Raw genomic sequence first — 21,827 nt, forward strand, 5'->3', positions numbered from 1 at the left:
AGATGCAGATGCAGATATAGATATAGATAGATATATAAAATGGAGAGTGAGAAGATAAATGAAGTTCATTTAAAATGTATTTGAATTTAATTGAACATGAACTTATGTTAAAATGTTATATACTTAAGATCTTATGTATGAACCTCATGGTAACCATTAACCAAAAACTTATACTAGATATTACAAAAATATAAAGAAAAAAGCCAAGAATTCCATTAAGTAAAGTAACGAATCACAAGAAAAGAGAACAAGGGAGGAAATAAACTGAGAAAGATGAAAAAAGCTAAGAAAACAAATAAAAGCACAATAGTGTACCTATCAATAGTTATTTAAAATATACTGTTCAAAATGCTTCAATGTAAGATGTTGTATGATAGAATGGATTAAAAAAAAAGACCCATGTATATGTTGCCTGAAGGAGACTTACTTTAGACATAAAGACATATAAAGATTAAAGTGAAGGGATGGAAAAGTATTTGCCATGCAAATGTAAGTGAAGAAAAATGTGGGTTAGATGTACTTATACAAAATAGTCTTAAAAACAAATATTCTAGGAAGTGAAAAAGAAAGACACTATCTAAAGATAAACAATCCAAAAAGAGAATATAGCAATTGTAATTATCAATGCACTCAATACTAGAGCACCTAAATACACAAACCAGATATTATCAAACATAAAAAAAAGAAATTGACAGTAATCCAATAATAGTAAAGGACCTTAGTACCCCACTAATCTCAATGGAGAGATCAGCAGGGCAGAAAATCCATAAGGGAACAATGTCTTTGACTGACAAATTAAGCCAGATGAACTTAACACATTTATACATAACATCCTATTCAAACATAACAATACACATTCTTTTCAAGTGCACAAGGAACATTCTCCAGAATAGATCACATTAGGACAAAAGCAAAACAAAACAAAACAAAGCAAACAAGCAAACAAACAAAAACTCAATTAATTTAAGAAAATTGCAATCAGGAGAAGAATGTTTTGAACCAAAACAGTAAGAGACTAAAAATTACTTACAAGAAAACAACTGGAAAACACACACACACACACACACACACACACACACAAGCATGAGGAGGCTAAACAATATGTTCTTAATCAAGAAATGGGTAATCTAAGAAATCAGAGGAAATAAGAACATACATGGAGACAAATGAAAATAAAAATACAACTTCTCACAAACTTTGGGATTCAGCAGAGTTCTAAGAGGGAAATTCAATATTATAGATGCCTACATCAAGATCAAGAAATACATGATAAACAATCAACACTTCACCTAAATGAACTAGAAAAAGAAGAAGAAACAAAATGCAAAGTTAGTAGAAGGAAGAGAATAATAAAGATGAGAATGAAAATAAATAAAATGAGACAAAAATAGAAAATATCACTGAAACCAAGAGCGGGGTGATTTGAAAAAATAAACAAAATTGATAAGCCTTTAGATACACTTATTGAAAGAAAGAAAGAAAGAACCCAAATAAATGGTATCAGAAATGAAAGAGGAGAAATCAAAACCAACACCAGAGACATATAAAGGATTATAATTATGCCACTATGAAAAAATAGACACCAACAGACTAGACAACCAAAACAAATGGATAAATTCCTAGAAACATATAATATTCCAAAACTGAATCACAAAGAAACAGAAAATCTGAACAGTCCAATTCTGAGTAATAATATTGAATTGGCATCCAAAAACTCTTGACATACAACATCAGGACCAGATGTATTCACAAGTGAATTGCACACATAATTTAAAGAAGAGTTAATACTGATTCTGCTCAAACTATTCCAAAAAATGTAAAACGAATTAATTTTCCAAATAATTCCAAGATTAAAAAAATGTTTTCCTTTATAACAAAACCAAAGACATTAAAGCAAACAAAACAAAACAAAATAAAAGCAGGTCAATATTCCTGATGAACACAGATGCAAATTCTCAACAAATTATTACCACACCACCTTTAATAATATCTTGAAAAACGTCATTCACCATGATCAAGGGGGTTTCTTCTGGGGATGCAAGGATGGTTCAGTATCCACAAGTCAATCAACATTATATAACACATTAATAGAATAAAGGATGGAAGTTATGTAATCAACTCCATAGATGCAGAAAATACCAGCTGACATAATTTGATATTTATCATGATAAATAAATTTAGCAAAATGGGTTTAGAGAGAACATACTTCAATGTAATTAATTTTGTACATGGGAAAACCACACTTATTATCATATATAATGGTTAAAAAAATGACAGCTCTTCCTCTAACAACAGAACAAGAGAAGGATGTCCATTCTTGTCACTTGTATTCAAAACAGTAATGAAGAAGAGATACAACATGGTGGAGAAGTAGGGGGACCCAAAGTTCCCTCCTCCCTCAAAAAAAAGCAGTGTTGAGTCCAAAGGACATTGAATTCCAAGAGTCTGGGCTGCAAAGTGACAAAGACATCTCCAGGGGCCCATGGGGACAACGTGGAGGGTCATAGGGCCACTTTCGTGAACATATCAAAGCACACCTGGTGGAGGGTCCAAAACATCACTTTGAGTAGGGAGATAAAGCAACCAGAGTCACAAAAACAAAGAGCAAGTAACATACTCCAAGAAATACCTGCTGAAAGGCCAGGGCCTAGACAGTGTATGACCACTCTATAATATAGTAGTGCTCACAGGTGCAGTGTACACAACAAGCTTTTAAAATGCAGAAGGGACAGAAAACTAGAAAAAATGACAAGACAGAAGAATTCTCCTCAAAGAAATTCCAATAAGAAAGGACAGCTAAAGAATTAATCAAAACAGATATAAACAATGTAACTGAACAAGAATTTAGAATAATAGTCATAAGATTAATCACTGGCCTTGAAAAAAGCATAGAAGTCAGCAGAGAATCTATTGCTCCAGATATCAGGGAACTAAAAAGTAGTCATAATGAATTTAAAAAATGCTATAAATGAGGTGCTAAATAAACTAGAGGCAGTGATAGTGAGGATGGAAGAGGCTGAGGGGAGAATAGGTGAAATAGAAGATAAAATTATGGAAAAAGATGAAGCTGAGAAAAAGAGAGATAAAAAATTCTGAACCATGAGGGGAGAATTAGACAGCTAAGTGATCCAATGAAATGAAATAATATCTGAATCATAGGAGTTCCAGAATAAGAAGGGAGAGAAAAGGACATGAAGTGTACTTGAACAAATCATACCTGAAAATTTCCCCAATCCGGGGAAGGAAACAGACATTGAAATACAGGAGTCACAGAGAACTCCCTTCATATGTAATAGGAATTGATCTGCATGACATATCATAGCGAAACTGGCAAAATCCAAAGATAAAGAGAGAATTCTGAAAACAGCTAGGGATAAATGGGTCTTAGCATACAAAGGTAGACACATAAGGGTAGTCGCAGACCTATCTACTGAAACTTGGCAGGCCAGAAGTGGGTGGCAGGAAATTTTCAATGTGATGAATAGGAAAAATATGTAGCCAACTATCCTTTATCCAGCAAGCCTATCATTCAGAATTGTAGGAGAGATAAACGTTTTCCCAGACAAACAAAAACTGACGGAATTCATCACCACTTAACCAGCCCTACAAGAGATCCTAAGGGGTGCTCTGTGAGTGGAATGTTGCAAAGACCACGAAGGACCAGGCTTCACTACAATATGAAAACTACAGATAACACAATGACTCTAACCCCATATCTTTCAATAATAACACTGAATGAAAATGGAATAAATGTTCCAATTAAAGGACACAGGGTGTCAGAATGGATAAAAAACCAGACTCATCTATTTGCTGTCTAAAAATGATCCATTTTAGACCTGAGAACACCTGTAGATTGAAAGTGAGGGGTTGGAAAACCCTCTACCATACTCCTGGAATTCAAAAGAAAGCTGAAGTAGCCATCCTTATATCAGACAAATTAGATTTCAAAATAAAGGTTGATACAAGAGATGAAAAAGAGTATTATAACATAATTATAGGATCTATCCATCAAGAAAAGCTAAAAATTATAAATGCTTATGTTCCCAATTCAGGAGCACACAAATATATAAAATAATTAATCACAAACATAAGCTACCTTATTGATAAGAATGCAGTAATGGCAGGGGATATTAATATTCCACTTACAACAATGGACCGATCATCCAGACAGAAAATCAATACAGAAAATATATGGCCCTGAATGATACCCTGGACCAGATGGACTTTACAGATATATTAACTTTTCACCCTAAAGCAGCAGAATACACATTCTTCTCAAGTGCACACAGAACATTCTCCAAGATAGATCACATACTGGGTCACAAATAGACCTCAATAAATATAAAATAATTGAGATAATACCTTGCATATTCTCAGATCACAATGCTATGAAACTTGAAATAAATCACAGGAAAACATTGGGAAAACCTCCAAATGCATGGAGGTTAAAGAAAATCCTATTAAAAATCAATGAGTCAACCAATTAAAGAAGAAGAAATTAAATTAAATTAAATTAAATTAAATTAAATTAAATTAAAGAAGAAAATTAAAAATATATGGAAACAAATGAAAATGAAAACACAACAGTCCAAAACATTTGGGACACAGCAAAGGCAGTCCTAACAGGAAAATACATTGCAATCCAGGCCTATCTCAAAGAATAAGAAAAATCCCAAGTACAATATCTAACAGTACACCCAAAGGAAGTAGAAGCAGAACAGCAAATAAACCCCAAGGCCAGCAGAAGGATAGAAATAATAAAGATCATATCAGAAATAAACAATATAGAATACAAAAAAAAAAGTAGAACATATCAATGAAACAAAGAGCCGTTGTTTTGAAAAAAAAACACAAAATTGATACACCCCTAGCCAGACTTTTCAAAAACAAAAGATAGAGGACCCAAATAGATAAAATCATGAATTAAAAAGGATTTATCACAACCAATCCATCAGAAACACAAGCAATTATCAGAGAATACTATGAAATGTCATATGCAAACAAACTGGACAACCTGGAAGAAATGGACAAATTCCTACACATCCACACACTGCCAAAATTCAAATGGGAAGAAATAGAAAATTTGAACAGACCCATAACTAGTGAAGAAATTGAATCAGTTATCAAAATTCTCCCAACAAATAAGAGTCCTGGCTCAGATGCCTCCCAGGGGAATTCTACCAGACATTTAAGGAAGAGTTTACACGTATCCTTCTCAAAAAGTTCCAAAAAATAGAAAGGGAAAGAAAACTTCCAGACTCATTGTATGAAGCCAGCATTACTTTGATTCCCAACCCAGACAGAGACTCCATAAAAAAAGAGAATTACAGGCCAATATCCCTGAAGAACATGGATGCAAAATTTATCAGCATGATACTAACAAATCAAATTCAACAGCATATAAAAATAATTATTCACCATGATCAAGTGGAATTCATTCGTGGGCTGCAGAGCTCCTTCAATATTTACAAATCAATAAATGTGATACAATGCATTAATAAAAGAAAGGATATGGGGCGCCTGGGTGGCGCAGTCGGTTAAGCGTCCGACTTCAGCCAGGTCACGATCTCGCGGTCCGTGAGTTCGAGCCCCGCGTCGGGCTCTGGGCTGATGGCTCGGAGCCTGGAGCCTGTTTCCGATTCTGTGTCTCCCTCTCTCTCTGCCCCTCCCCCGTTCATGCTCTGTCTCTCTCTGTCCCAAAAATAAATTAAAAACGTTGAAAAAAAAAATTTAAAAAAAAATAAATAAAAAAAAATAAAAGAAAGGATAAGAACCATATGATATTGTCAATAGAGGCCGAAAAAGCATTTGACAAAATACATCATCCTTTCTTAATAAAAAACCCTCAAGAAAGTCAAGATAGAAGGAACATACTTAAACATCATAAAAGCCATTTATGAAAAGCCCACAGCTAATATCATTGTCAATGGGTAAAAACTGAGAGTGTTTCCCTTGATATCAGGAACATGACAGGGATGCCCACTCTCACCACTGTTGTTTCACATAGTGGTGGAAGTCCCAGCATCAGTAATCAGACAATAAAATGAAATAAAAGGCATCAAAATTGGCAAAAAAGAAGTCAAACTTTCACTTTTTGCAGATGATATGATACTCTACATGGAAAACCATGAAAGCCTCCACCAAAATGCTGCTAGAACTGATACAAGAATTCAGCAAAGTCACAGGGTAAAATATCAATGTACAGAAATCTGTTGCATTTTTATACACCAATAATGAAGCAACAGAAAGAGAAATCAGGAAATTGGTACCATTATCAATTGCACCAAGAACCATACAATATGTAAGAATAAACCTAACTAAAGATATAACATATATTTATGTTGAAAATTATAGAAAACTTATGAAGGAAATTGAAGGGGAAACAAAGAAATGGAAACACATTCCATGCTCATGGATTGGAAAAATAAATGTTGTTAACATCTCAATAGAACCCAAAGCAATCTATACATTAAATGCAAACTGAATCAAAATTGTACTGGCATTCTTCCTGAAGCTAGAACACACAATTCTAAAATTTGTATGGAACCACAAAAGACTCTGAATAACCAAAGTAATATTGAAAAAGAAAACCAAAGTAGGAGGCATCACAATCCCAGACTTTAGCCTCTACTATAAAGATGTAATTACCAAGAGAGTACAGTATTGGTACAAAACAGACACATAGACCAATGGAGGAGAATAGAAAACCGAGAATTGGACCCACAAAAGTATGGCCAATTAATCTTTGACAAAGCAGGAAAGAGCATACAATGGAAAAGAGTCTCTTTAGCAAATGTTGGGAGAAATGGACAGCAACATGCAGAAAAATGAAACTAGACTACTTTCTTCCACCATACACAAATATAAACTCAAAATGGATGAAAGACCTAAATGTGAGACAGGAAACCATCAAAACTGTAGAGGAAAAAGGACGCAACCAATTCTTTTACTTCAGTTGCAACCAATTTTTCCTCAACACATCCCCAAAGGCAAGGGAATTAAAAGCAGAATTAAACTATTGAGACCTCATCAAGATAAAACAGTTCTGCACTACAAAGGAAATAATAAACAAAAGTAAAACGCAACTGGCCCAATGGAAAAAAATATTTTCAAATGACACATTGGATAAATTTAGTGTTCAAAATACATAAAGAACTGACCAAACTGAACACCCAAAAAACAAATAATCCAGTGAAGAAATGGGCAGAAGACATGAATAGACACTTTCCCAAAGAAGACATTCAGAGGGCCCACACAGACATGGAAAGATACTCCACATCACTCATCACCATGGAAATACAAATCAAAGCCACACTGAGATTCCACCTCACACCAGTCAGAGTGACTTAAACTAACAACTCAGGAATCAATACATGCAACCTAGGATTTAGAGAAAAGGGAACCATCTTGCACTGCTGGTGGGAATGCCAACTGGTGCAACCGCTGTGTAAAACAGTGTGGAGGTTCATCAAAAAATTAAAAATAGAAATACCCTATAACCCACTAATAACACTACTAGGAATTTATCCAAAGGATACAGGAGTGTTGATTCATAGGGGCTCATGTATGCCAATGTTTATAGCAGCACTATCAACAATAGCCAAATTATGGAAAGAGCCTAAATGTTCATGAATTGATGAATGGATAAAGAAGATGTGATTTATATATACAATAGAATAGTACTTGTCAATGAGAAAGAATGAAATCATGCCATTTGCAGTAACATGGATGGAAGTGGAAAGTATTAAGCTGAGTGAAATAGGTCAGTCAGAGAAAAACAGATATCATATGTTTTCACTCATATGTGGATATTGAGAAAATTAACAGAATACCATTGGAGAAAGGAAGTGGGGGAAATAGTTACAGAGTGGGACGGAAGAAAACCATAAAAGACTCTTAAATGCAGAGAACAACCTGAGGGTTGATGAGGGGTGGTGGGGGAGAAGGGAAAATGGGTGATGGGCATTGAAGAGGGCACTGGGGTGTGCACTGGGTGCTGTGTGTAATCAATGAACCACAGGAATCTAACCCAAAAACCAAGAGCACACTTTACACACTGTATGTTAGCCAATTTGACAATAAATTATATTAAATAATAAATAAATAAATAAATAAATAAATGGCAATAAAACAAATGGAACTTAAAAAGAAAAAAAAAAGTAATGAAAATCATAACCACACCAATCAGACAATGCACAGAAATAAATGCATCCAAATCAGTAAGAAAGAAAGCTGTGCCGTTTAGCAGAAGACAAAATATTATGCTTAGAAAACCCTGTAGAATACACCAAGGAACTATGAAAATTAATAAATGAATTCGGTAAAATTTCATGGTACAAAATTAATATACAGAAAACAGCTGCATTTCTAAACATTAATAATGAAGCTGTAGAAAAAAAAATGTCTTTAAATATCCCATTCAAAATTGCACCAAAAAATAAAATACCCAGGACTAAACTTCGCCAAAGTGGAAAAAGACCTGTACTCTGAAAACTATAAAATATAGATTATAGAAATTTAGATGACAGAAACAAATGGAAAGATATTCCATGCTCCTGGATTGGAAGAATTAATACTGTTAAAATATCCATATTACCCAAATCAAAATACAGATTCAATGTAATCCCTATCAAAATACCAATAGCAATTCCTCATAAGACAAATAATTATAAAATGTATGGAACCACACGACACTTTGAATACCCAAAGTAATGTTGAGAAAGAAAAACAAAGCTGGATATATCACAATCCAAGATTTTAAAATTATGCCACAAAGCTGTAATAACTAAAAAAGTATTTTATTGATACACAAAAAAGAAAGAAACCCACAAATCGATGGAACTAAAGAGAGAGCCCAGAAATAAACCTATGCTTCTTTGGTCAGTTAATTTATGACAACGGAGGCAAGAATACACGATAGGAGAAAAAAAATCTTCCTCAATAAATGGCCTGGGTAAACTGAATAACTATATGCAAACAAATTAAACTGACTCACTTTCTTACACCGTACCAAAAATAAAAATAAATTAAAGACCTATATCTGAGGTCTGAAACCATAAAGCTCCTGGAAGAAAACATAGGCAGCAATCTCTTTGATATTGATCTTAGCAACGTATTAATGGATATGTCTGCTAAGACAAGGTCAACAAAAGCAAAAAGTACACTACTAGGACTGTACCAAAAAAAAAAAAAAAAGTGTGCAGTAAAGGAAACTATCAACAAAGCAAAAGGCAACCTACTGAATGGGAGAAGATACTTGTAAGTGATATTTCTGATAAGGGCTTAATATCTAAAATATCTAAAAGAAATCAGCAGCAAAAAAAAAAAGGAAGAAAAAGAAAATGAGTAATTCATTTAAAAAATGAGCAGATTATCTGAATAGAAAGTTTTCCAAGATGGCCAACAGACACATATAATAATCGTCAACCGCCTCGCTAATCATCAGTGAAATGCAATTCAAAACCAGGCAATGTTTTCTGACACCTATCACAATGACTAGTATCAAAAATATAATAAATACTAAGTGTTGGCAAGGATATGGAGAAAAGAGAACCCTAGTGCACTGTTGGTGGGAAGCTAAATTTGTGCAGCCACTGTGGAAAATATCAGGAAGTTTCTTTATGAAATTAAAAATAGAAATACGGTAAAATCAAGTAATTCCACTATTGGGTATTTAACCCCCCAGAAATGGAAAAAGTAATTCAAAAATATATATGCTCTACTATGTTTATTGCAGTATTATTTACAACACCCAAGATATGGAAATATCCTAAATGCCTTGGAAAGATGAAAGAATAAATATTATTTATACAATGGATTATTATTCAGCCAAAAATAATAATAAGATCATGCCATTTGCAACAACATGGATGAAACTAGAGAGTATTTTGGTGAGATGTCAGACAAAGAAAAAATACATATGATTTCAATTATGTGTGGAAAACAAAACAAAACAAAACAAACAAATAAAAGAGAACCAGACCATAAATACAGAGAACACACTGGTTGTTGCAGTACTGGAGGAGGAAGAGGTGAAAGGGAGTGGGAGGTATGGGCTTCCAGTTATGAACTGAGTAAGTCTCATGAATGAAAGGTACAGCTTAAGTAATATAATTTATGTATAGTAATAGCTGTTAGTGACAGATGGTGGCTACACTTTTGGTGAACAAAGCATAATGTGAAGAGTTCTTGAATCAATCTGTTGTAGACCTGGAACTAACGTAGTATTGTCAGCTATACATTTTTATTAAGTTTTTCATTTTAATTCCAGTACAGTTAACAATTGTTTTCAATTTAATAAAATTTATCAGCTATGCTCTAACTGATAAATACCATTTTTCTGCCATGAAAATATATTTCTCACATTTTTAGAAAAAAAAAAAACTATTTTTTTTCATATTGACCAAGTAGACAGTATTGGATATTTAAAGGATTTCTAAGTTGTACAAAAATTTAGGAGTATGAACTATATCATTTTTGTGAACTGACAGGTGATGAGAGAAGAACTTTAACACAATGCAATGCTTCTCTTCATGGTCAGGGTTTTGTGTTTTTTTGTTTTGTTTTGTTTTGTTTTGTTGTTTCTTTGCTTGTTTTGTTTTACTTTTGATCACTGCCCTGATTCTCTTCTCCTACCTAGTGGAGGTAAATCACATTGGCAGGAAAGTAACCTTCAAGATACTGGAAATTCAATCAATGAAGTACAAATGTAAATAGAAATATATCATAGTTCTACAGAAATAATGACCTAAGCCTGTCTACAGCACAAATATTATTTCTGAACAGAGCATTTCTTTAAAGAACTCACTGAACACATTGAGAGTGAGGGACAGAAGTGCCACAGGCTGTGGGTAGCCAGGCCTATGTAGAGAAACGTAATCAAGCCAGAGCACAGAAAAATGGGTTCTTATGATGCATTATTTTCTAGGGACTGGAGAAAGGCAGTCACAGGCACTCATGGCCTGGAAAAAGCTCTAATCTGTTAATATCTTCTTGCTTTTGCTCACAAAGAAATGTTCTGAATACTGCTATACTGATTTCTGCCCCCTCTCCCAATATTAGAGAAAAATGGCATTCTGATGACAGAAAAAAAAAAAAATCCTAATGCTACACTAAGATTTCAGTTAAATTATATTGTAGAGAATTTGATTATCTCTGAGTGCATATATAAACACATAAACAAAGCATTATATAATCTTGTTTCTGAACCCACAAATTTAAGTGTCAGTTCATAAACAAACCAAGCATGTTTTTTTTTCCTTGATGAAGTAATTGACCTTCATCAGATAACCTCTAGTTTCTGACAAACATTCCAAGCTATAAGTTTGTGGATGAGTCTGTTCAGGTTTTCTTATTCCCAATTTTAAATGCTAAAGACCACCTACAGATCATTTATGATTTTTTTGTTACTGTTATATTCTAATTCTTCCAAAAATGAGCGAATTCACCATTTTTTAAGTTTACCTTTGGCTTTTCGGGTACACACAAATAGAACACTGATTGTTGCACCAAAGGCCAGGAGAGACAGGAAAACTGCAAACCCCACTGCCCAAGGACAGTCCTCAGGAAACAAGGTATCTGAAAAATATAAAATTTCTCACTTAGTATCCAGCTTGCTATCAGAGACTTGGCTGTTGGGAACAAATCCCTAGATATTTTCCTTTAGGTGACATTATGAGGAAGAGCACAGATTCTAAGCCTCATCTACCTCTCCCTGCAATTCTAAAGAATTTTGGAATCCTAAAGAGGCTTCAGTTTCCTTTCCTGTTCTTGATATATGGAGACTCAGATGTTTATTTTATAAATTATCAAATGTTTTAATATGCTGAACACATACAAATAATTTATCAGGCATCCATGTACCTACAATCAAAATTTAACAAATATTATTATATTTGCAACAAATAATTCTCTTACAACAAATAAAAGTCTAAAAATGCATTTAAGTATTTTTTTCAACCTTTTCTCCATTATTTCTGCTACAGACCCCACACTGACTTTGCCATGTGTCTTTTCTATCTGATTATTTTCTATATAAATATATATGTGAGTTTGACAATATACCAATGAGTAAGAAGCATGTGGAGCTTTTCCAAAGATTAAAGGAAAAATTGTGACATCTTGGATGATAAGCTAAATGGAATTCATGTCTATGTTCTTGAGACAGAGATTATTTCAATTCCCCATTTCTTATGAGATATGTGCCATCTTGCAAATAAAATCTGTAAAAATGAGTATCATTTTTATATTCTTTTATTTAATACTGTTACTTCAAAAGAGGTCCTGACTGAGTCACCCAGATGCCCCAAAATGTCTGTGTAATTTTTAATTGATGATCTCAAACATATATGTATATATAAATATATGAGCATTTTTAAAATGTTTTCTCTATCATGGTGTATGTGTTTGCTTCTTTCACATTTTCCACCTCAAGTTTTCTTTCTAACTAACTTAAACCAATGTGATGTCCCAAACCAAAGCACAAAGGAAATGTCACTTCACTTACTGATTAAAGGTGATACAAAAATTTATGCATTGTAGAAAAATATATTGTGGCTCGGTATTTTTCTAAGTAACGGGGATATAAAAAATAGATACAGTATCCTCAGAAGTTTATATTCATTCTAGGGAAATAGTGAAACATATAATCAAAATAATGTATGGGTAAAGAGGGCACTTAAGACAGAATAGCTTTCTGAGAGGTTAAGGTTAAATATAGAGGGAGCAGGAAGAAACCTTTGGTTAGAGGAAAAATAGAAGAAATGTGTCAATAACAGCCTACATGGGATATTGCATGGATGAATATGTTCTGGGAATGAATGAGGGGTAGGAAGAATTGGAGGCAAAGGAAGACAGGGCTGAAGGATGAAGCTGGAAAGATTAGAAAGGACAAGAGATAAATAATGTTATTGACAGGCTACAATACTTCAAATAAGGATATTTGTATATCTAGGAAATTGGAAGAGATCACATGGGCAAACTATTTCTTTGAACTGTCACTTTGGATAGTTATTGGAATGTCTGAGCTCTTCTCTGCCTGTGCTACTAATCATAAGAGTTAATACTCATAACAACTTTATGAGGTAGACACTATGATTATCCATATTTAACACATGGGAACTAAGCACAGGCAGGTCAATAGTTACTCACGACCATGAAGCTGATAAATGGCACTGCCAGGATTCAAATTCATTTTGAAAGGTGGGAGAAAACAGAAAATTGTGAAAAGATGCTTTCCCTAGGCAGTGGGATTAGAAGTTTAGAAAGAACTTTGATGGTTTCCTCAAAAACGTTATTACTTTTTTCCACTCATGTATTCATCTGCATAAAGTAGAAGAATGACATTTCCATCATAAGAGGAAATATAAAACAAGACAGAATGTGACTTTTTCCAGGTTCTCTGCATTAAAATTTAGAAATGGATAAATTAGAATATCCTTCTGGTGTGTCAGTCATAGGTCTTTACCAGTAAGAACTTCCTGATCAGCAGGGACTTCTCAAGATATCAACTTTGGAGGAAACTGACCTGCTACGGAGACATGCACCTCCTTCTCCACACTGAGTATTAGGTTCCTTATAACACAGGACACATCTGCTCTTGAATTTTTATCAACTGTGATAGACGATTCCACATGAAATAGTCCATTTTCTTCTATTTTCTTTGTCTCAAAGGCTGGTGCCAAGCGTAGGCCTTGAAGGTCCCTCCATTGTACCTCAGGCTCTGGATACCACCCCATGGATGTGCAGGTCATCTTCATGTCCATCCTATTGCCAGGCTCAATGTGAATATGAGGAGCTGTACCCGAGACTAGGAAAGCCAAAGAGAAACAGAGAAAGTACGCATCTCCAAGAGTTTTCTTGCCAGTTTACATTTTAATTAACTTCTATGAAGTTCATCTTTCTTATTCATAAAAGAGAGTTAGAAAAATAACTAAGCCAAAGAACTTTGGGGAAAAAATCAGCTGTATCAACATTTAATAAAGTACCCACATACCAAGCATGTCTGTATTGTTTTCCTTTGCCGCCCTTCCAGTTGAAACATCCCTGATTATATTATTTGATGATTCTTAAAGTTGGTTAGAAGAATGTGGCACCTGGGTGGCTCACTTGGTTGAGTGTCCAACTTTGGCTCAGGTCATGAACTCATAGTTCATGGGTTGGAACCCCATATCAGGTTCTGTGCTGACAGCTCAGAGCCTGCTGACTGCTCTGGATTCTGTGTCTCCTTCTATCTTTGCCCCTCTCTGGATCATTCATATTCTCTCTCTCTCTCTCTCTCTCTCTCTCTAAAAAATAAATATTTTTAAAAAACTAAGTTGAGTGGAAAAACTATCAATTAATTTGCAGTCACTGAATTTAAAGGAACACAGGATGGTTTTCTTTGGTAAATTTGTAGTCACTTTACAATTGTCTTTTAATGCCTAACTCTAAAGAAGTTATTTTTAAATAAATAACTTCTCATGACGTTGGGAATGCTATGAACATCAGTGTGGTCCAAATAACTAGCTACAGGTCGTTCCTGAGCACCCGAAATTTTGTTAGGAAATGAATTTCATATTTTAGTCAATTAAATTCATTCCAACTAAATTTAAATTTAAGAGAAATATGCAGTTAGTAGCTGCTATTTTGGATAGAACATTTCGGGGAATAATATAAGTTTTAACTATGAATATCCCAGTCCCGTTTAAGACTGAATGTTCCAAACCACCTTACATTTAAAAGTGGCCTTGATATGCTGATAGAAGTGTTGTGAAATGGAAATGATATATGTGCTTTCTGGAATATTTCCCTCAGAGAAAAGAGATACACTTTTTTCCTTCATTTTTTCTCACTTCTCAAGGACTGGAGCACAGACAGTTCCTATGAATCATCTTAAAAGGTGAATTTTGTGGATATGGCAAAACATCAAGTTAAGAGAGATGTGTAAACCTCACAGTGTGTACCTACTCTTCCAGTTCTAGTTCCTTTATCCCTGTACCACGGGAGAAATTCTGGTTTAAGCTACTGTGTGTTGAGTTCATTGAATAGTAGTGTAGCATTCTGTACAGTATTATGTACAGTAACTATTACAGTCTATTACAAAAAATAAAATTTACTAGGACAAAACTATCCTTGTTTTGTGTTGAATTTTGTCTTCTATAAGATATGTTCAAGTCTTAATCCTTAATATCTGTGCATTTATTTGGATGCCTTCTGTACATGTAATTAGTAAAAATGAAATTATACTGGAATAGATGGGTCTTAATCCAAAAGGATTATGGTCTATGTGAAAAGAAAGGAATTTAGGCACAGAGACACAGGGAAACTGGTCCTTTGAAGATAGAGCCAGAGATTGGAATGATCCCAACAAAAGCAGAGGAATGCCTGGGCCACAAGAAGCTGTCAGAGGCAAAGAATCATTCTCCTTAGATGCTTCCAATGGACCATAACCTTGATAACACTTTGATTGTGGACTCTGGCCTCCAGAATTGTGAGAAAATAAATGTCTTTTGTTTTCAGTCCATCACATTTGTGGTAATTTGTTATGATAGTCATCCTAGGAAGTTTATGAAGGAAAATTACCCAATGATATCTGATATTGCATGGATGGCCAAACCCTTAACACCATTTGGTGACTAGTATATAGTGTGTCAAGTCAGTAATGACCTAAGTGGCAGAGTGGTGCTGACCAGTGCTAGTACTGATACATGGAATTCTCAGAATGCAATGGCTTTGAGAATCAGTAGAGCATCATGCTTATGAGAATAGGCTCTGTAGTCAAAGAGTTACACTTGTACTTGCTGGGACTAGTGACCCAGTGTATCTAATGACTCAATCTCCCTGTGCCTCCATTCCCTTTTTATAAAACCAGGAAAAAAAAGAGTCTCAACACATATGATGGCTATAAATATTACTCCATATATAGTGCTTACTATGTTGTAATAAATATTATTCATCTTAAAGAAATAATAAATTAAGAATACAAAGAAAATATGGTTTTCATTTGCTGGATCCTTCAATTTGAAAGGCCATCCATTGTATTTCATGTGTTTAGGCTGGTTGCTACGAGTTGAAGGGAAATGGGTAATTTCTAAAGAGAAGATTATATTTGGCAGGTCTTTGTAGAAACACAATAAATGCTTAATTCATATCTTATTTTCTATAGAGAGAAAAGTTGTATTTCGAATTATGCTATTCTGTTTGCCTTACTAAATTTGGGAGCTAAGGGTAGAACACAACCTCTGGGTCTGGCATCAATTAAAAATAGGATTGGAAATTAGGGGTGTTGGGTATGGATAATTTCACAGGCTTGAAAAATGTGTTCCAAGTGCTGCCTTAGCCATTAATGTTCTCTTATGAATTATCAAGTCAAGACTGAAGGGTCAAAGTGGAGAAAAGTTTGCCAGCAGGTGAGTAAACTAGGTCACCATGGTTCTACTTTCATGGGTTTCTAATGGGCATACTTGAGACCTATATGTTTTCTGACATAGCACAGGCTGAGTTTAATACATATTGTATCTATTTTGAGAGTCTGGGATTTGTATTGTCTTATGACCATGGCAGGGAGAGAAATCTCATAGTTTTCACCATTATGACACCATCTGATTATGTTACCTAATATCAGGGCCTTCATTTTTATCTCTTATCTCCTAGAAAATATTTTGGTTATGTTTTCAACCTATATTTGTGGTTGCCTTAATAGTTATTGATTGATAGATTTGCTTACCTATACTCTACAACTATCAAACAGATAGTAGAAGTTAGTCATGCTTATTGTATTTAAGTAGAATTTAATGTAGGTGTTCACTGCAGTTGTGGGTTCTGCAGAAATTCTGTTACCCAGAACCTCCTGGGTATTTAAACATAACAGGAAATGAGTTGGTTCCATTTGACTCAAGATACAGAAGAATCTTTTCTCTAGGAGATAGTATAGAATTCTTGAGCTGCCTGCAGAGACTGCATCCTTATCAGAACTGATTACTGACCCTGAGAAAAATGTTATTCCTCCATGAAGGAGAGATATTTCAAAGAAATTCATGACAAAAATCATAGTAACTAAGGCAATCACAGAAAAATATGAGGTATCCAGCTAGAGAAAACCAAGGACTTGGTCTCAAGATCTGGCACAAATGAAAACTATAAAGTCACACAACACCAGATATTATTTTGCAGTGGATATGGGATTGGAAACAAATGGATCCATCCCAGGATGAACTACACAAGCTCATGGATAATTCATCTGGAAGAGGTAAGAACATCAGAGCATTTTATCAATATAGGACTTTATTTTTCTTATTTATAATGAATGAGGATTGCAGGTCCAAAAATGAGATATCTCCCATTAAAATCAACAAAATGTGGCAAAAAAGCAGCACACCTACATTTTAGTAGTACAGAAGTCTTTTTTTTTTTTTTTGGAAAAAAATCTGGATTCTTAAAAGCTTATTTGTAATCACTTATTACGTCAATATTTAGATACCAGTTTATTTTACAATAGGCCAGAGGATGATATAATTTCTTAAGAATTTAAAAGTACACCTATTTTCATTAATTTCTAAAGTCAAAGGTTGTTTATGCAAATATTTTACTTAGTTCAAATATTAAATCCACATATTTGTACTGCCCACAGGAAACAAGAGAAAAGCCAAACAAGAGAAAAACCAAATATCTTTGGATGATGTGGGGTCTTCTGGGCTTCATAAAAAAGATGGGTGGAATGCATACTTTTTTTAAAATATATATTCACAGTGCAAATTAAAGTGCTTGGCACTGGCTTTTTGTGCTTAGGTAGCAAATACAACTTCCCTTGCATAAATGATTTGGAACGAACAATGAGTTGATGTATAATAAAAACTCATGTACAAGATATAAGAGATTCGGGAAGGTGTGTCAGTTAACCATTGTTGAAGCTCAAAACAAATTCAATCACAAGGATGATGTCAGAGTTTAGTGCCAAGAGCATCAAGGTAGGAAATGCACTCTTCTAAAGACTGGGTTAAAAAGGACACATAGTGGAAATTTGTTTTCTATTTAGTGGTAGAGTTACTCTCAACAAGGAGCAAGTAAAGAAATTGAGATAAAGAAATTGAGATGATTCTGAGGAATGACATATTGTTCGTTGCAGAAGCAATTACAGTTTTCAAATCCAAAGCCCTTGATAAGAGTTTATCCAAAGTTTAGGAAATGTTTGTAGGATTTATAGAAGTGGATGTCTAACTCCTGGATTGCTTCAGAAGTTACCACAATAGAGTGAAAGATCCCTGTTCAAAAGGGAAAACTTAATGAATGAATGAATGAATGAATGAATATAATTGGTTTCATTCATGCCTCTTCGTGACTGGTTAAATGTCTCCAGTACACTGAAAGTCATTTGCATACAATAGACACTTGCAGTGAAGAACGCGAGTATACTTGCATAAAAAGCAGATATTCTTTAAATTCAGGAAAGAATCTCAGAAGGAGGTTACTATTCTTTCCATGATTCATCAGAAATATTATCAGAGGATGTGTGGCTCAAAATGTCTGGTTACAAAAATGGTAACTCAAAAAGGTGTTTAAAACTTGCAGGCGAGTGTCTTTGCACATGCTCCCCTTTAATTTATGAATAATTATAGAAGAATACATCCTTTATTGTGTAAACATGGAATAAGGGTTACTTGGGACCTATGCACAATTGTCACTAAATAAGAGGAAGGAGCATTTGCACACAGGTCAGGGAGTTCTGAAGGAAAACGTTTTCCTGCCTTTGGGAGGAAGGTCAATATTATTGTCTCTTTCATTATATTGGGTTAGTTTATCTTATGTCCATTGTAAGAAAGATGATACAAAAACTCATCTTCTGAGCTCAGTAAAGGCCCTATAATGTCTATAGAGAAAATGGTGTTTCAGGCTCAGTGTGTGGTTGAATTACAGTCCTTCCTTAGTCTTTCACTATGGCAATATAGTTTTGTGGGGTTTTTCTTGTTTTGGTGTGTGTGTGTGTGTGTGTGTGTTTTGGTCAATATCTGAGCACGAGTGAGATCTAAGGGGACAAATTATGCAGGGATCTGAATAAAGAAGGATGTCATACTAAATAGTGAACAAGACCACATGTGACTGGGCTTTTCCCAGAGTGGGTAGCAGCAAGGTGTAGAAAACCTAGCCAGAGGGCAGGCTACTCAGATTCTTTCTGTCTCTTTTAACTCCCTCTGAAATTTAGAAGATAGACTAAGATACACTTCTGGGACTCTTCTGAGATAGAACATACTATAATACCTACTTTTTCTTTTCTTCAAAGAAATTATGTTGACAAATGATTAAAATGTGTTTTTACTACCACCCAAGAATGTTGAGGCAGACTGATTAGATTGCATATTTAACTTTCTTAGCATTCAGTCATAGTGTTTGTATAGATTTAGCCACCTCTATTCATATACAACACTACTTTAGACTGCTGATGGAAACAAAATAATACAATTTGGACAGTAGTTTTAATTGCAAAGACTCACCTGTGACCAACACTTTGAACTGTGCTTTATTGTAGAATGTAGAGCTTTCAAAGAAACACACATACTCCCCTTCATCTGAAGGTCTGATGTAATGGATCCTTAGGGCAACAAGCCCTTTGGTAATATTCTCCTTCAGGAACTTGGTCCTCCCTTGGTACTCTGGCATTTGCTGGTCCATATGATCCTGGGAAGTCCCATAATAATGCACCAGGCCTGAAGGATCATTTCGGTACCATCTCACTTCCATGTTCTGAGCATTTATTGATGGGTTGAGATGACAGGAAACCACAACCTCTTCCCCAACAAAGGCAATGACTGGTTCTCTTGGTCCTATGACCTGGAATTGCCCTGGAAATAATTTTTAAAACAATGGAATCATTACTGAGACCTTGACAAGCATGGTTGTGGCCATCTGATCAGTAAAAAATTAGACCAGTTTAATTAACATAGGAAATTGTAGATGATTAATGAACAGATTTCAAATAAAGCTGTCCAGGGGTGCCTGGGTGGCTCAGATGGGTGAGCGTCTGACTTCAGCTCAGGTCATGATCTCATGGTTCTTAGTTCGAGCCATGCAACAGACTCTTCTCTGACAGCCCAGAGTCTGGAGCCTGCTTCAGATTCTGCATCTCCTTCTCTCCCTCCCCCACTCACACTGTGTCTCTCAAAAATAAATAAATGTTAAAAACAAAAAAAATAAAAAATAAAATAAAATATAGATGCCCAAATACACTGTTAGCATAAAAGATAATACAGAACATAATGCCAACATGCAATAGTCATTTGATCTTAAAAAAAATATATATTAATTGTTTTTCCCTTTTCCTAGGATTAGAATTCAAATTATATAAATCTCATTGTTTATGGCTTATAAAAATTTCATGTGTTATAGAATATATTATCATTTAACACATGAAAGTATTGAGTCAGTCAACAATTAATAATTGAGTCAATGATTAATGGATTCAGTAAATGTTAAATTGCCCCTAAATACTTATTCTTTGTTAGATTGTATGATCTAAGTATTCTAATAGTAATACCCAAATGTTTCCTTGCTTTACACCATGTGTTATATAATATAATCTATAAAGAAATATAAGATGAAACTATTAAAACTTAAGTGGTTATGTTAAGAAAGAACATAATTCTATTCATAATATTTACCCAGTTTAGAACATAAGTATGAGATCCTGTCTACAACATAAATTTTCTAGAATTTTACTGTAAGTTCTCTCTGAGTATAGGCATAAAGAGTAACCATTGGTTAAAACCAATCTTAAAACAATAAATTTTACCTGGCTTATATATTTTAAAAGGCTACATAATCTTTTGTTCCAATATTGAAATTCAAATATATTTTTTAAATGTTTATTTATTTATTTTTAAGAGAGAGAGCAGGAAGGGTCATGGAGAAAAGAGATAGAGACTCCAAAGCAGGCTCCATGCTGTCAGCACAGAGACTGATGGCAGTTCTCCATGTCAGGCTCGAAATCATAAATCGTGAGATCATGACTTGAACCGAAATTAAGAGTCAGACGCTTAACTGACTGAGCCACCCAAGTCACCCATCGAATATATCTTTCTTAAGGATGGAGGGCTATCATTCTGAAATGTAAACATCAAACATGATAGTACCACTTTCACTCTGTCACTGTGTATGTTTAACCTAAGCATGCATGGCTCCAAGTTCTAACTGCTCACATGTCATTAATATAAGGAAAGTTGTACAGATAAACACACTAATAACAAAATGAATTTAAAACAAAATTTACTTTCATATTTAAGTATTTAAGTATCAGTTTTTATCATATATTTTGAGATATGCAAGTAATGGACTGAACCAGCTTGGCTGGAAAAGTGGGCTAGGTTTCTTTCTCTCTTGAAACCTTACTGACTGTTCCATGACAAATTTCATTAGCAGATTGCTTACAATGTCATTGCAGTATGGTTTGGTGTTATTATTATTGTCATTATTATTATTATGTTTAAGTTTATTTATTTATTTTGAGAGAGAGCATGAGCAGGGGACGGGCGGAGAGAAACATTAAGAGAGAGAATCCCAAGCAGGCTCAACACTATCAGGGAGAGCACAATGTGAAGCTCAATCTCAGTTAGATCATGACCTGAGCTGAAATCAAGAGATTGAAAGTACTTCTACCCTAGGTATATGATGCTTAATATGATATCAAATAGCTGCCCCTTCTTAACAACCTATGCCTTATCCATTAATACTAGACCTTGAGGCTATTACTAGTTGCCAAATATATTGACCCCTTCAAAATGGAAAGAAATCACACTCTGTGGCATTTCAGTCCATTCACCAACACCTGTTGTAGCCTAGGATACAATAGGGCAGTGAAA

At 34.5% G+C, this 21,827-nt stretch overlaps 1 protein-coding gene across 1 annotated transcript in view; it reads right to left on the reverse strand.

Moving 5' to 3' along the window:
- LOC125935088 (butyrophilin subfamily 1 member A1-like) overlaps positions 1-21,827 on the reverse strand; it is a 78,588-nt gene that overhangs the window by 47,927 nt on the left and 8,834 nt on the right. The window contains exons 2-4 of the mRNA XM_049648795.1: positions 19,467-19,814; positions 13,526-13,807; positions 11,464-11,577 (exon numbers count right to left, since the gene is read on the reverse strand). Coding sequence (XP_049504752.1) covers positions 11,464-11,577; positions 13,526-13,807; positions 19,467-19,814 — 744 coding nt within the window. The remainder of the gene's footprint in view (positions 1-11,463; positions 11,578-13,525; positions 13,808-19,466; positions 19,815-21,827) is intronic.

This window comes from Panthera uncia (assembly GCF_023721935.1).
Source record: "Panthera uncia isolate 11264 chromosome A1 unlocalized genomic scaffold, Puncia_PCG_1.0 HiC_scaffold_17, whole genome shotgun sequence".
NCBI lineage: Eukaryota > Metazoa > Chordata > Mammalia > Carnivora > Felidae > Panthera > Panthera uncia.